Source organism: Ochotona princeps, chromosome 18 (assembly GCF_030435755.1).
Source record: "Ochotona princeps isolate mOchPri1 chromosome 18, mOchPri1.hap1, whole genome shotgun sequence".
In the NCBI taxonomy this organism is placed as follows: Eukaryota; Metazoa; Chordata; class Mammalia; order Lagomorpha; family Ochotonidae; genus Ochotona; species Ochotona princeps.
The window spans coordinates 39,192,791-39,206,872 of NC_080849.1; the positions used below are offsets into that span (position 1 = coordinate 39,192,791).

Genomic DNA, 14,082 nt, shown 5'->3' on the forward strand with positions numbered 1-14,082 from the left:
AGGGTCCATACAAGGTTGTAGAATGATGTTCTCTGTCCCAGGTCCCTGTTCTCAAAACCTCTGGCAAGTTCCAGCCAAACTTAAAGAAATTAGGTGGAAGAGAAAGTGAGGATTTGCCTGGATAGCTGGACCCAGACAGAAGGTATTAAAGAAATAGAAAACAGGCAGGGAACCTGCTTTGGGGAGGACAGAACTGGGAGAACGCTTTCTCCACTTGGAAGTGAGGGAGAGCTTCAGAATATTGTCAGGGAGAAAGATTTCATTTGAGCAGAGCCTTGGCCTTGAAGCATGGAGGGAAGTTCATTTCAGAGGAAACTGGCCTGAGGCAGGAAAGTGAAGACATTAATGGGGAAAAGGACAGTCAACGCGCTGTGTTGTCATAACACCACTCTGCCTAACAACCTGTGGTGCCAGTGCTGGGTGGCAGAATTCTCATCCCCAAGCACCTGACAGTCCCCTCTGCTCGGAGGAGCAGCAGGGGACCACATCTGGATAGCCTCCCCTTGGTGTGGAAGCGGTGACGTTGAGTGTCGCCGAATCTAAGCTCCTGTCCTGTTTGGCTCTTTGCAGAAGGAAACTCCGCTGGCCAACGCCGCCTTCTGGGCAGCACGGAGAGGAAACCTGGCACTGCTGAAACTGCTGCTGAACAGCGGCCGGGTGGATGTGGACTGCAGAGACAGTGTAAGCACATGGATGTGATAAATGCATGCCCTTGGCACATTGTCCCCACCCCACACCCCCTGGAGGGGCGACAGGGCCCTCGCTGTCATTTCCTTTGCCAGGCTCCATTGTTCACTTGTCAGTCCAGGGTTTTGTGGCGGGCAAGGAAACAATTTCACACAGGAGACAGAGGGTCACCACTGTCAGGGCATGGTCACGTCCCTAGGTGTCAGAACTGGCAGGTGCCAAGGACAGGAGGCTGTCCAGTAAATGAATTCAACCTCCCCGTCCATGGAAAGATGGAGATGATCTAGAACACACGTGGGCTGCTGTGGACGTGGGTGGTCTGTTTTTTCTACAAAGAATGAGAAAACTGAGGAAGCTTCCTCCCAGTTTCTTGGTCTTTTCATGGCCTTTTGCAGACACAGATACTAATTAGCAATTAGAAGGAGGACTAAAACTAGATGTTACTGTTGCTGGCAGGCAGGATCCAGAACACCCCCCCCACACTCCTCTCCAGCTGGAGCCCATGGTTTCTTTGTGCCCAGCAGGACTTCATCACCACCCTGGAGGAAAGGAGGTCCTTGGATGAGGAGAAAGAGCGGAGTAGCAGTTTGCTGCAGGTGACCCAGTAGGGCATCGGAACAGGATGACTTCCAGTCACATTGCCAGATCCACTCTGCATCCCTCCCCATCTGCTTCCACATCCCAAAGTCTGAACAACATGAAATGGCCTTGTGGCCTTGCTTCCCTCTGGCCTCCAGCCCTTCAGGGTGCAGCCATTAGGAGCATGGGCTACAATCAGAGGCTGGGGAGAGAAGGGCCAATGTTGCCATCCTGGTCTTCCAGTAGTGGCATCTGCTTCCTGGGAGCCACTGCCTTCCCCTGTAACTTCAGGTCTGCCCGTCCATCGCAGAGCCCTGCCACCCCTAGATCCCATGACTACACTGTTCTTTGCAATTCCCTAATCTCTGGGCCACAACGGTATCAGTAATCTCTTTATGGAACTTTGCTCCAGTGTCCCAGGGTATGTATGCACCAGCTTCTCCCTGACAGAACCCAGACTGACAAGCGGCTGGGGCATCTGTGAGCTGACCTTTCTGGTGAGCCACTTCACAAGGCCAGATTGCATTGCGGTCTCCCCCACTGACCACTCTCATGACTACTTTTCTTGAAGTCACCCTTTTTCAGACACTGCTGTGACTTCCTGCTGGCTTGTAGCTTCCCAGGGCCACACCACACACACGCACACAGCTTTTCTTTTATTTTTCCTTTAAAGATTTATTTGAAAGATATATAGAGAGTTTCCTTCCATTCCTTGGTTCATTCCCTAAACAGCAGCAATGGCCAGGGCTGAGCCAAACAAAAGCCAGGACCTCCATCTGGGTCTCTCCCGTGGCTAACAGGGACCCAGGGATTTCTGCCTTCCCACAGGCATCAGCATGGAGCTGCATGGGAAATGGAGCCGTGGGGACTTGACCCAGCATTCAGTTATCAAGTGCCAGTCACAAGGGGCTTAACCCACAGTACTACACTACAATATCAATCCCTCTTGGCCTTTTTGGCTCCTGTCCCACATCAGAGGTCATCTGTGCCACACTCTGTCCCTTCAGAACATACTGTATGTATCTGCTGAGTGACCAGTAACTATCTGACAAAAAAGTTTTGTTTCTCTGAGTGAACACTGGTGGGTTTTTAGGTTACCCTTGCTCATTTAGAATGAAGTCATTTCATCAGGAGCATTCTGAAGAGGCGGTGCCATAACCTGAGGGGCAATTCCAGACGATGACCACTTCAGATATCTCGTGCGATTTGAAAGGGTCCCTGAGTTTAGCTGGTCAGATTGCCCAGAGGTGTTGGGGAGCAGTACAAGCAGCCTTTGCTCCCCTAGGAACACAACTGGCTGAGCCCTGGTCTCCTCCATGTGCAACTGAGAACAGAAGCCAGTTCCAGGATGGCTTCCAAATGCTGGTGACCAACCTCCAGGCCTGCACTGGTGTCTCTCGCTTAGGTGGCCAAGCCCCAGGATCCCTCTCAGAAGCCTATGGGAGACCTCAAGATGCAAGGAGAGAACTCCTGGGGTGTTCCATGGATTGTTCCTAACCTCAAGGATAAACATCATCAAAGTCTGCCAACATGCAGCCCTGCAAGGGACAGTTCTTCTCTGGGCCACCCACTGTACACCAAAGCTCGGGTTTGCCCACACTCCATCTTCACTTCCTGTCTTTACATAATGTTTACATTTTTTACTTTGCTTATCTTTTAGATGCAAGGATGTACACTGACAAGGGTCATTTAGCCTGTTTAGATGTATTAACAGAAGTCTTTTTGTTGTTGTTTTGTACTATGTAAACAAATATGTCCAATTCAAACTCAGTTCCTTTTTGAAAAAGATGCATTTTAATGTCATTCCATGAAATGAAAAAACTTTGATCTTTAGAAAATCAATATCAGCCATTCTAACAGCTTTTAAGCATGGTGGAAACATTTCTTTGTGGATAAATGTTACATTTCTCGAAGATGGTTCTCCTGGGTTTCAATCCCTCGTTTTCTCAGTTGGCCATGATATAGAATTGAAATACAGTCTACAATGCAGAATTTTTCTTTCATTCATCTTTCCTGAAACAGATGAGCTTAAGATTCTCCAAGCTAAGTACTTTGTAGTTTCTCTGGCTCACAATTGGCTTTTGAGACCAGGGTAACCACTGATTGAACATGGCATTCTTCCGTGTTAAAGGATGTCGTCATAGTTTGTCCAGTGACTTTGGTTTTTGCCCAGCTGGGTTGCTACAAACAAAATACCCTAGACTGGGAAATTTATAAACCACAGAAGTGTATGTGTTGCTCAGAGTTCTGAAGGCTGGAAAACCCAAGACCAAGGTGCCAGCACATTCTGCAGTCCAGTGAAGAGAATGCAGAGAACTTCAGCCAAATAATGGGTGGCACAGCCTGTGTAAAGGTCTTACATCCCAATGTGAAGTATGCTCACGTAGAAGTTTCATGGAGCACTGCTGTAGAATATTCACTTTTCTTGACTCTATTTGCATTTTTGTGTCAAGTGAACAAGACTCTCCCAAAATTAGCATGATCATTCGCAGAAGTCAGCCAAAAATCAGATGATGAAATAACATTGATTGAACTACTGGCAAATTAGTTTAATAGTTACTGAACAAATTACCATTAATTACATTCCTTGGATTAGCTTATTCACTAGTTCACCCAGGCAGATACTTTTCTTATGCCCCATTTTACATAGGAAGAGAGTGAAACCTTGAGGGTTACAGAACATGTCCAAGGTGATCCTGTCAGTGACCAGCCAGCTAAACTTCCTTCCTGTGAAATCCCACAGACAGATCCCAAAACCTGCAAGATTCCCTTAGCCACTGTGGACCTGCTGAGCCTTCCGCATTTGCAGATCCATTTGTCTCCCTTGTTATCCACTCCTGAGAGGTAGATGGCTAAATTAAACTTCAATAGCCAGCTTTTTTTATTTTTTTAAAGATTTATTCTTATTGGAAAGTCAGATATACAGAAAAGAGGAGAGACAGAGAGGAAGATCTTCCATCTGTTGATTCACTCCCCAAGTGGCCACAACAGCCGGAGCTGAGCCAATCCAAAGCCAGGAGCCCAGAGCCTCTTCTGGGTCTCCCGTGTGGGTGCAGGGTCCCAAGGCTTTGGGCCATCCTCGACTGCTTTCCCAAGCCACAAGCAGGGAGCTGGAAGGGAAGCAGGATCCCCCGGGATTAGAACTGGTAACCATATGGGATCCCGGCTGATGCAAAGCGAGGACTTTTAGCCGCTAGGCTACCACACCAGGCCTTCAATAGCCAGCTTTAATTGGAAGAGTCCATATCCACTATATACTTCAAGCCCTTGAATTGTAAAGCTGGAAGACACCTTGACTATCATCATTCCCACTGATTTTCAGGACAGAGTAAATGGCTCCCTGGTACCATCAGCAGCTCACCGCAGGTTCCAAGTGGATGACAGAGGGAGATTTAGCCCCTTGGCCCCCGACTCCCCTTTCATCTTTGCCCAGATCCTTCTGAAGGCAAAGCCTTATGACCACAGAAAACCAGCGTTGGCATTAATGGCAGTGTTGTGGCTCAGGAATCATCTAATAGGAACCATAAAGTGAGATATTACATGACTGTTGCAATAGTTGTGGCTGTTTTGGACTCTGTCTCAGCTCACCCCGACCTGTGAAATTCCAACCTCAGCAGTTTGTCACTTTGTTCTCCCTTGGGATCTGCACCTAAGATGATCAATGAGGTGCCTTTTTGACAACAGGGAGGTTTGTACTCAATCATGTTCTGAGTGGAGCTGGCATCTGTGTCGTCTCCGTTCCAGGACCCCACTCTGTAATGTAGCAGTGGCCTAACTGTTCATTATCTCTCTCCATGCAGCATGGCACCACCCTCCTCATGGTCGCCTCCTATGCTGGCCACATAGACTGCGTGAAGGAACTGGTTCTGCAAGGAGCAGACATCAACCTCCAGAGAGAGGTGGGTCAGGTTTGCAAGTGAATAAAAATGGCCTGAGAATTGGAGTTTGTTAAACAGTGAACTAGTAAAGAGACAAGAGTCTTCATTGCTTTTCATTAAAAGCCCACAAGGGAGTGTTCTGTGCTTGAAATTCTGTGCCAGGAGTGGGTCATCATTGGGTACTTCTGCAGTCAGCAGATGTCTTACCTTAGTCCTTAAACACACACACAAATCCTTGGTCTCAAACTGAAATCATTCTTTCTTCTTTGCTATGAGGTGCTACTGGATTTACTGAATTTTCACAAGAGATGGTTTTAGAAGGTTAGAAACACTAACTTACTGGTAATGAGGCTCACCTTCTGGGACTTCTCAACTATACTCACTCAACCACATTTTCTAGAGACTTCTCTGAGTGGCAGTGTGGGTGAACACTGGGCTAATACATGAGACTGTTCTATGCTTCAGTCAGTTGCAATCATGAATGAAGGGAGCTTTGGTCTGGCCAGACTGTCCATTCTAGGTCCAACCTAGGGAAGCCATAAGGAGCTAGGGCATTGTAACATACTCTTGGGTAGATCTGAGGGGACCTCATATCTTTGCAGGGCAACCCAGGATCTGATGGCCTGCCCTTCCTGGACACACGTGCTCTGGTCATTCCTAGACAGTCTGACCTCTTAGCTCACCCTGACCTGTGATGAACATCTTTGGAAAGCCCCAGGCCAGCCTGGGATGCTTGGTTTTCCCAGATCCAGTCCTGTCCTGGCACAGCTGTTGGATAAAGTTAATTCATCAGCCAAACTTTTCATAGAGCCAATACACTCTATTCTTCCCATGTAGACCACCAACCCAGAGCCAGTACACCCTTTTCTTCCCATGTGGACCACCAACCCGGAGCAAATTAAGCTATCGCAGGTCTAAAAACTGTGTCAGAGAAGCAATGAATTGTGAGTGATGCTAGGCTGACAGTTGATTGGCACCTGGGTCCCCACAGCCCTTGCTCAACAATCCTGATCTAAGGAAAGTAGCAGTTGAGTGAGACAGCATCAAATCCAGTCAACCTTCTCACCAATTCGTTTCAGATACTTCCATAGCACTCAATCATTGTTGTAGGACATATTCACTTCTGCACTTCATTTCTTTTGAAATGAAAATGTGAGAGTGTTTGAACCTGAAATGAGAATGCTTACTATTATAGCTTAAAATCACCCTAATAGTTTTATTTTTCCTTGCTGCTTTATAGCCCTTGTTTATTACAGCTTTAAAGGAAATATGGTTCCAGACATGCTTGCTCAGAGCACTTTATTCTGAATAGCAGGTTCAACATGCACAAGTATCTGTTTAGAACAGCTGAGCAAAGCACGGTGGAGAAGAGAGAAATATTTTATTTCCAGCCAACAATGGTTTTTAGGGTTTTATTTTAATCTGGTTCCAATGGCTCAACTAAGCTTGAAGGTGATAACTCTTTTGCTTTAAGAATAGAAGCCTTTGGGCCTGGCGGCGTGGCCTAGCAGCCTAAAGTCCTCACCTTGAAAGCCCCGGGATCCCATATGGGCGCCGGTTCTTATCCCGGCAGCTCCACTTCCCATCCAGCTCCCTGCTTGTGGCCTGGGAAGGCAGTTGAGGACGGCCCAAGGCTTTGGGACCCTGCACCCGCGTGGGAGACCTGGAAGAGGTTCCTGGTTCCCGGCATCGGATCGGCGCATACCGGCCCGTTGCGGCTCACTTGGGGAGTGAAACATCGGATGGAAGATCTTCCTCTCTGTCTCTCCTCCTCTCTGTATATCTGGCTTTCCAATAATAATAAAAATCTTTTTAAAAAAAAAAGAATAGAAGCCTTTGAGAATTTTTAGCAAAATGTACTCCATTTAGACATGAGCTACTTGGCAGAAATGCTGAGGCTAAGTAAGTTTTGGGTAGTATACCAGATTTTTTGGGACTGTGCCAGTCTGTGCAATAGAACTCACTGAAAAACCCCAACCTCACACCTGCTTCAGTAAGAGTGTCTTCCTGTGCTTTGAAACTTAGTCTTCAATCAGGCTTATCTCTTGCTCCACTATTAATTTATTTGAGAAAATCAAAACATGTGTTTCCTAAAGATGCACCTGCTGTTGTTAGCTTTGGTTGACTGTCTCAATGCACGGAGCATGCTTCCAAAGTGGGAGTTAACAGTGCTGAAAAAAACATTACCTTAGAGAATTGCAATATTAGCGGATTACAATCTTGAAGTTTAGGAATTGCAAGTGCATTTGGCAGGAAGCCCTGGGTTTCAGTGGTGAGAGCACAGTTGAAGACCTTAACTGACTGACATCTAGCTCCTATTGGCTGTAGATCACTGCCTTAACGTAAGTAATGATTAGAAGCATATATGCCTCAAAATTGCCTAAAACTGCCATCAGTATGATTTTTATAATCAATGTGTCAAGAAATCTTATTGTAAAAAGTCTTTTTCTCAATAAACAAACAATTCTTACAAAGGAACCTTGCGAGTCCCTGAAGTGTAGCGTCTGTTAAGGTGAGTTTTACTACTAAGCCAAGTTTCCTCATCCAGATCTTGTGAATGCTGTAAGATTTCTGGAACCCATCATCCTCCCCTGTCGAGAGCAGTGGGAGAGGCTTCTGCAGACAGGAAGACTCCATGAATGGCCATAACACCTGTGCCCCTGGGCATAGCATGAGCTAGAGGGTTCGCTCCTGTTAGACCCAAGATAGTGAAAGGGATAATTGTAAAGGTGACTGTACTCCTGGAAGTCTGGAATCTCCAAAGAGACGCCTGCATCCTGTTACAAGCAAAGCTCTTGTTTCCTGAAAGACCAGGAAGCAGATGAGAGATAGGGATAATCTTGGAGTTTTTGGAAAGACAGCTACCTTGAAGGCATGCTGTTTTATTACTGTCTGGGTTGAAGTGATATGATCAGGGACCCCAAGCCTATACTGTAAATTCCTATTGCATGCTTTCTGTTTTGTGTCACTGTTAGTCCCAATCATGTACCTGCTCACTGTCGTGTAGCTTTTGAGTCTCTTACTATAAGAATCCCATGATTGTTTCGTTCAGGGCACTTCTTGCTTATGGCAAGAGGTTGCCCCTTGGACTAGAAATTAAAATAAAGTCACTCACCTTGGAATCTCACTCAGATTTATTGAACCACAACAGTATATATATTCCACCTGCATGCTGAGCCTCACTGCTGCCCTGCGTCCCACTTCCACAGGCTTCACTCTTACATTCATCTCCAAATTTAGGGCCCACCCATATAGCCCAAGACAAACCTCTTCTCCCCAAAGCTTTAACTTAATCATATATTTTGCCCAATAAGATCATATTCACAAGTTCTGTAAATAAACTTGCAGATGTATCCTGTGGGGAGCCCACATTCATCCCACTACACCAAGAATAAAGCTTTCCTTTCTTCCTATCACTCCCCTAACCAAGGAATAGCATCAATTCCAATGCAACCCCTTCCTACACTGGAAGGTGGCTGTGTGAGGATATGGTTTTGTTTTCTTTGCAAATGTGTGTATTAAGTGGAATGTAACCTAATGTCTTCTAAAGCCAGCCTTTCTCTCTGTCTCTCCCAGTCAGGTACAACTGCCCTGTTCTTTGCTGCCCAGCAAGGCCATAACGATGTTGTGAGATTTCTCTTTGGATTTGGAGCATCCACTGAATTCAGGACAAAAGTAAGAGAATGTTCTTGATTTCATGCCCTGTTGAAGAATTTCAGCCACAAGGGATGGTGGTTTTCTCCTCTCCTGTAGTAAGAATTTCTGCTACTCTGTCTAGGGGATTCTCAGGCATAAGGAAGTGGCTGTCACGGGCTGCTGAACTATGACAGTTCAGGAGTAAGCACTAGGATTCCATCCAAAGCATCAACTGTTTACTCTAGACCCGCAATTGGAAACTTTTGTAAGGATTAAGACTCTTACACTAGAGACTTTCTACTCAGGAACTCTAAGTTTTGTAACCAGGAAGGCAGATGGCTTTCTGAGTTTTTCTGTTTCTATGTGCTTGTTTTACCTCAAAATGAATCCAGATCCTATACTTAGGAAGTGCTGGAAGTATTAGTCTGATCTTCATAAACCCAAGGGATTGCTAAAGTGGGAACTCTGGCAGATAGCTTCTTTGCATGCGCTATGGTCAGAGAGCTGTATGACATAATTAACAGTTCATAAAGTGAGCGAGGAGTTATGGTTCTTCTTTTGTAAAATGATTCAGGGGGCTGGCATTGACCCTGGCATCCTAAATGGGTACCAGTTTGAGTCCTAGCTGCTCCACTTCCTATCCAGCTTCCTGCTAATGTGCCTGAGAACTCAGCAGGTGATGGCTCAAGCACCTCTGGCACCCACGGGGGAGAGTTGGAGGGGTTTCCAGGCTCCTAGGACAGGCCTGGCTCTTGTGGTCATTTGGAGAGTGAAGCAACAGGATGGAAACTCCGTTTCTCTCTCTCCCTCTCTCTGTGTCACTATATTACTATGCCTTTCAAATAAGTAGATAAACCCTTTTTTTAAGTTATTCTTTTTCATGTATGGCTTACAGATAAGAAATGTTATCTACAAAATATCAGTTTTGTTTTCACAATATGGTTTTACATAATGTTTTGTAGTAGGAGAATTTGAACTGCCATATGTTTTTGTAATAAATATCTCATTCTTGGCCTAATCATAGTAAGAAATGTCTGAAAATCTGCCCATGTTGGAAATTTTTAGGTTTTCTTATGTCATAATAAGAGATGTTCACATATCAAGGGAGTTTCCAGTTAAAATGCTAACTATTAAACAGGCTTGGGGCTCACACAGAGTCTTTGACTTTTCTGAAACCTGATGCAAAGTTGGTTTATACCTCCAGACATACTGAATATAACATATAATCATATAAAATATATGTAGGGTATTTGTATTATTTTATTTTTTCATTATGAAATAAATGCGGCTCAAAACAATAAAGTTCTAGGGACTATATCTCAACTGTTTGCACTAAGTTGGGATGACCATGACCATATGGCTGCCTCAGTCTTTCCTTGGCTAACCAGTTAATACTGGCAGATAGTCTTTGTACTTGAGCCAGTCCGTGCAACCTGAGAAAACCTTGTTTCCATTAGGTCAGCTGCAGGTGTCCCAGAGCTTCCCAGGTAAGGAAAAGAGCTCCAGGACACTTTGAATGTTCAAATGATCTGATGTTGTTTCAACAGGTTGTTTCATTTGTTTTCATAAATCTCAATACATAGCCAGGCAGTTAGCCTGGCAAGTAGGATTCTGGGTAAGATGCTGGGAGAACTTGAGTTTGATAATCAGCTGAGCACAGCCAAGGCCAGGAGTGGGAGCTCAATCCAGGTCTGTCTTGTGAGTGGGTTCACATCACCCGGAAAATGTAATGAAGACTGAAACCAAAGCTTGAACCCAGCACTGTGATGAGAGATGCAGGCATCCTGACCTGCAGCTTACCCACTAGATCCAACACCAGTCCCAAAGGCAGGTATTTTTTTTTAACAAACTCTCTATGTCCAAATGTGGAAATCTGAACTCTTCCAAAAGTTCATGGAAAACAAGTATTTTGAGAAAACTTCATGAAATTTCAAAATAAAATAAAAACTCTTAATGCCATTTTTCCACAAACTTTTTGAAGCCCTTTCATATGTGTGTTTCATATTTGTAAACCAGATTACATGTTCTTGAATTATTTATATTTAGCTTAAATATCTACATCCATTTGAGAGGCAGGCAACTCAACGACCCTAGATGGGAAAAGATCATGTCTTAGCTCAGCACTTGAAGGTTTGGGTTGACCACAAACTCAGTGAGTCAGAATGTGGTGTGATGTGGTTGACATAAAAGCTCATTCCAATGCAGGGAGCAAATGCAAAAGTAGAGTGGACGAAATGTCTCATTACACATGAGAGTACATCCACTTTACAATGCTCTGTTTCATATTAGGGCCCATAATGTAAGAAACCGGAAAAACCGGCACACATTCAGAGGTAAACACTGGCTAGAAGAGTGAGAAGCGCCTGGAATATGCTGGAGTCTTCTAATCTTCTCATGAGAGCAGTGATATCCCACAAGGTCACTCTGCCAAAGCTCCTTAACCCTAGAGGCTATCAATGGGTGGCACCCCAAGGAAAAGCCAGTATTTGTCACCAGAACATCTGAGTGCAGGAAGTGGGGCCTTCTGTTCATTCCCAGGCAGAACTGTCAAGACTTTTTGTTCTATTTCCCATACTGAGAGGCAAATAGATGATTAAGCAATTATCATGGGAAATTTCTAAATCAATTTTAAGGACTTGGTCAGATAACTAAAATTTACCTCTAGCAAGTCATCAAAAAATACAACATAATCATGCTGAAGAGAAACAACATCATGATACTAAAGAAAGAAAAGCAGATACTCAAAAGTAAGTGAGTTTCTGAGGATCTTCAGGAAAATTCTCTCCAAGCATTCTGTTGAGGAGGATCACGTTGGTAAAATAAGAACCAGCATTTTGTCTGTTTTATCTGTCCACAGGATGGAGGCACAGCCCTGTTGGCTGCCAGTCAATACGGGCACATGCAGGTGGTGGAGACCTTGTTGAAGCATGGAGCCAATATTCATGACCAACTTTATGTGAGTGCATTTCAGGAGGGCACTGCATGGGCACCTGCTCATTCACTGAGGTTTAAGTTTGAACACCAGTAATGCCAACTTCAAAAAGCTGGATAAATGGTTGGATTTTAAATCAGAGACATCAAGGGGAAAAGATATAGTAGACCAGATGAGCTTTTTCTACGTGGAAACCTCATCATCTTATTGATCCATCTTTATTCTTCTTTCTGAATCTATTGGACATATGAGACACTTCGAGTATCTGTGACATTAACATTTAAAAATTATGTGATGTATAATTCTGAAGCCATGGCAAACCACTGGAGCCTAAAACATCAAAATCAAAATATATTCTGTTCAATTTGTGAAAAAAGATACAAAGAGGAGAAATCAAGGTATTAGTGAGAAGAAAAAAGATTGAATGGATGAAGATCTGTGAAAAACATACAATCACTGATTTTGAAAAACATCCATTGCTATCTATTTGTAGCTAAGTGGCAATTTGCATATAACCAAGACACTTTTGATCGTCACTGTAATTGCATAGGATTTATGGCAAATGTTATTCTGATTTTGTAGGGAAAAAATATAGGAAATGAAATAATTTGCCAGAATTCCATTAGGCAGAGAGGAAGACGTTATCTAGGAACCAGATGTTAGGGTATCCTACAACTAAATATCTAATACTTCTGCCTAGGGCACAACACTCCCATGGATGTGTAATGAGCTGTGTAGGTGTGAACTTTTTGATTTTAACACCCTCTTCACAGTTACCTGGTTAAACTCTAATAAATTGGGCCAACACAATGGCTCAATTGGCTAATCTTCCACCTCCAAGCACCAGGATCCCATATAGGCACCAGTTCATGCCCTGGCTGCTCCACTTCCCATCCAGCTCCCAGCTTTTGACCTGGGAATTCAGTAGGGTATGGCTTAAAGCCGTGGGACCCTGCATCCACATGGTAGACCAAGAAGAAGCTCCTGACTCCTGATCCACTCAACTCCAGCCATTATGACCATTTGGGGAGTGAACCAGCAGATGGAAGATCTTTCTCTCTGTAAATCTTTCTTTCCAATAAAAACAAATAAATCCAAAAAAAAAAAAAAAAAAGAAAGAAAAGAAAAACTAGCAAATCCTAGGCCTCTTTGTAGCCATAGCAACCAAGTTTACCCTTACCTGAACTTCAAAGTCTTGGAGCCTGCAGCATTACCAGTGGAATGCTGGCTGAACCAATAAGGACCCAACTCTGACTGTCCAGTAGAAATATCTGGGAGCTTTAGAAACTACCAGTTCCCAGGTCCATCTCAGACCAACCAAGCCAGAGTCTCTGAGGGCACAGCTTGGGCCACAGGTGGTTCTGATGTGATGCTGAGTCTAAGGAACATGGCTCTAAAGTTCTGGGCATTTCTTTGGCTATACTTGGATATAGGCAGTGTATCTCGCAGTATACCTGTGTGTGTACATTGAATAGGATGAGTCTGATTACAATACTCATGCGTATCAGTCATCAGCAACACAAATTGTGTGTATAGAATTTGTTCTTATTAGATAACACTCTCCCCAAACTCATCTTAGAAATGTAAAGTTTTGCGGGGCAGCATTGTGGCATAGCAAGTTAAACCACCACCTGTGATACCAGCATCCCATACAGGTACCAGTTCATATTCCTTCTGTTCTCCTTCAAAGCCAGCTCCCTGCTAGTGGCCTAGGAAGGCACAAGAAGCTGGCCCTACTGGAGTGTGTAGCAGTACATTTAGAAAATTTTTATAGAGGCAGTTTATAACAGCTCTGAAGGGGGCAATTTACAATAGCTTGTAAGCTGAAGGAGGAAAGGCCACACATTCCCAGCCTATCTCGGCTAGGCAGCCCAGCCTGGCTCTTCTCTGGTCCAGTAATTAAGGTAACCAGACTCCAGCCTTGAAGGCTCCTGTAAGATAACCAGACTCTGGCCTTGGAGTTGTCTATGGGTTAATTAGGCTGGAGCCTTGATTCATGGGAATCCAGAGCTTTCGGTGCTAAAAGTCATGTAGGCTGTTAGGCCTGCGAGCTCATATGGTTTCTTAGCCAAGCAAGCAAAGCAAAAGTTACAAAAGCGGAAAGTATTGCAGTTATTGCTGAGCTGCGTTTACTCCATTTTGATTTCAACTCTACAGTCCATTTCAGATAGTTCCCAGGTTAGCTGCTTGGCAGAAGCTCCTTAAATCACATATTAAGGAGCAGCTGCTATTTTACTCCTCTATCAAGCAGCTGCTCAGGAATCTGTACGGGGTGATTAATATTTAACGATTGCCTTGAGGGCATTCTGGAAGCTCAGCCAACGCCCACTGGAAATCCAGTCCACCCCATGTGACCCACTCCATTAGACC

The 14,082-nt window shown here is 44.4% G+C and overlaps 1 protein-coding gene across 2 annotated transcripts in view; it reads left to right on the plus strand.

The window, feature by feature from the left end:
• Positions 1-14,082, plus strand: part of ANKRD29 (ankyrin repeat domain 29) — a 49,464-nt gene that overhangs the window by 13,499 nt on the left and 21,883 nt on the right. The window contains exons 2-5 of one of the 2 annotated variants that reach the window (XM_012931531.2): positions 571-681; positions 5,067-5,165; positions 8,721-8,819; positions 11,638-11,736. In XM_012931531.2, the coding sequence (XP_012786985.1) occupies positions 571-681; positions 5,067-5,165; positions 8,721-8,819; positions 11,638-11,736 (408 nt within the window). The remainder of the gene's footprint in view (positions 1-570; positions 682-5,066; positions 5,166-8,720; positions 8,820-11,637; positions 11,737-14,082) is intronic. The other variant, XM_058676852.1, reaches the window with a different exon arrangement.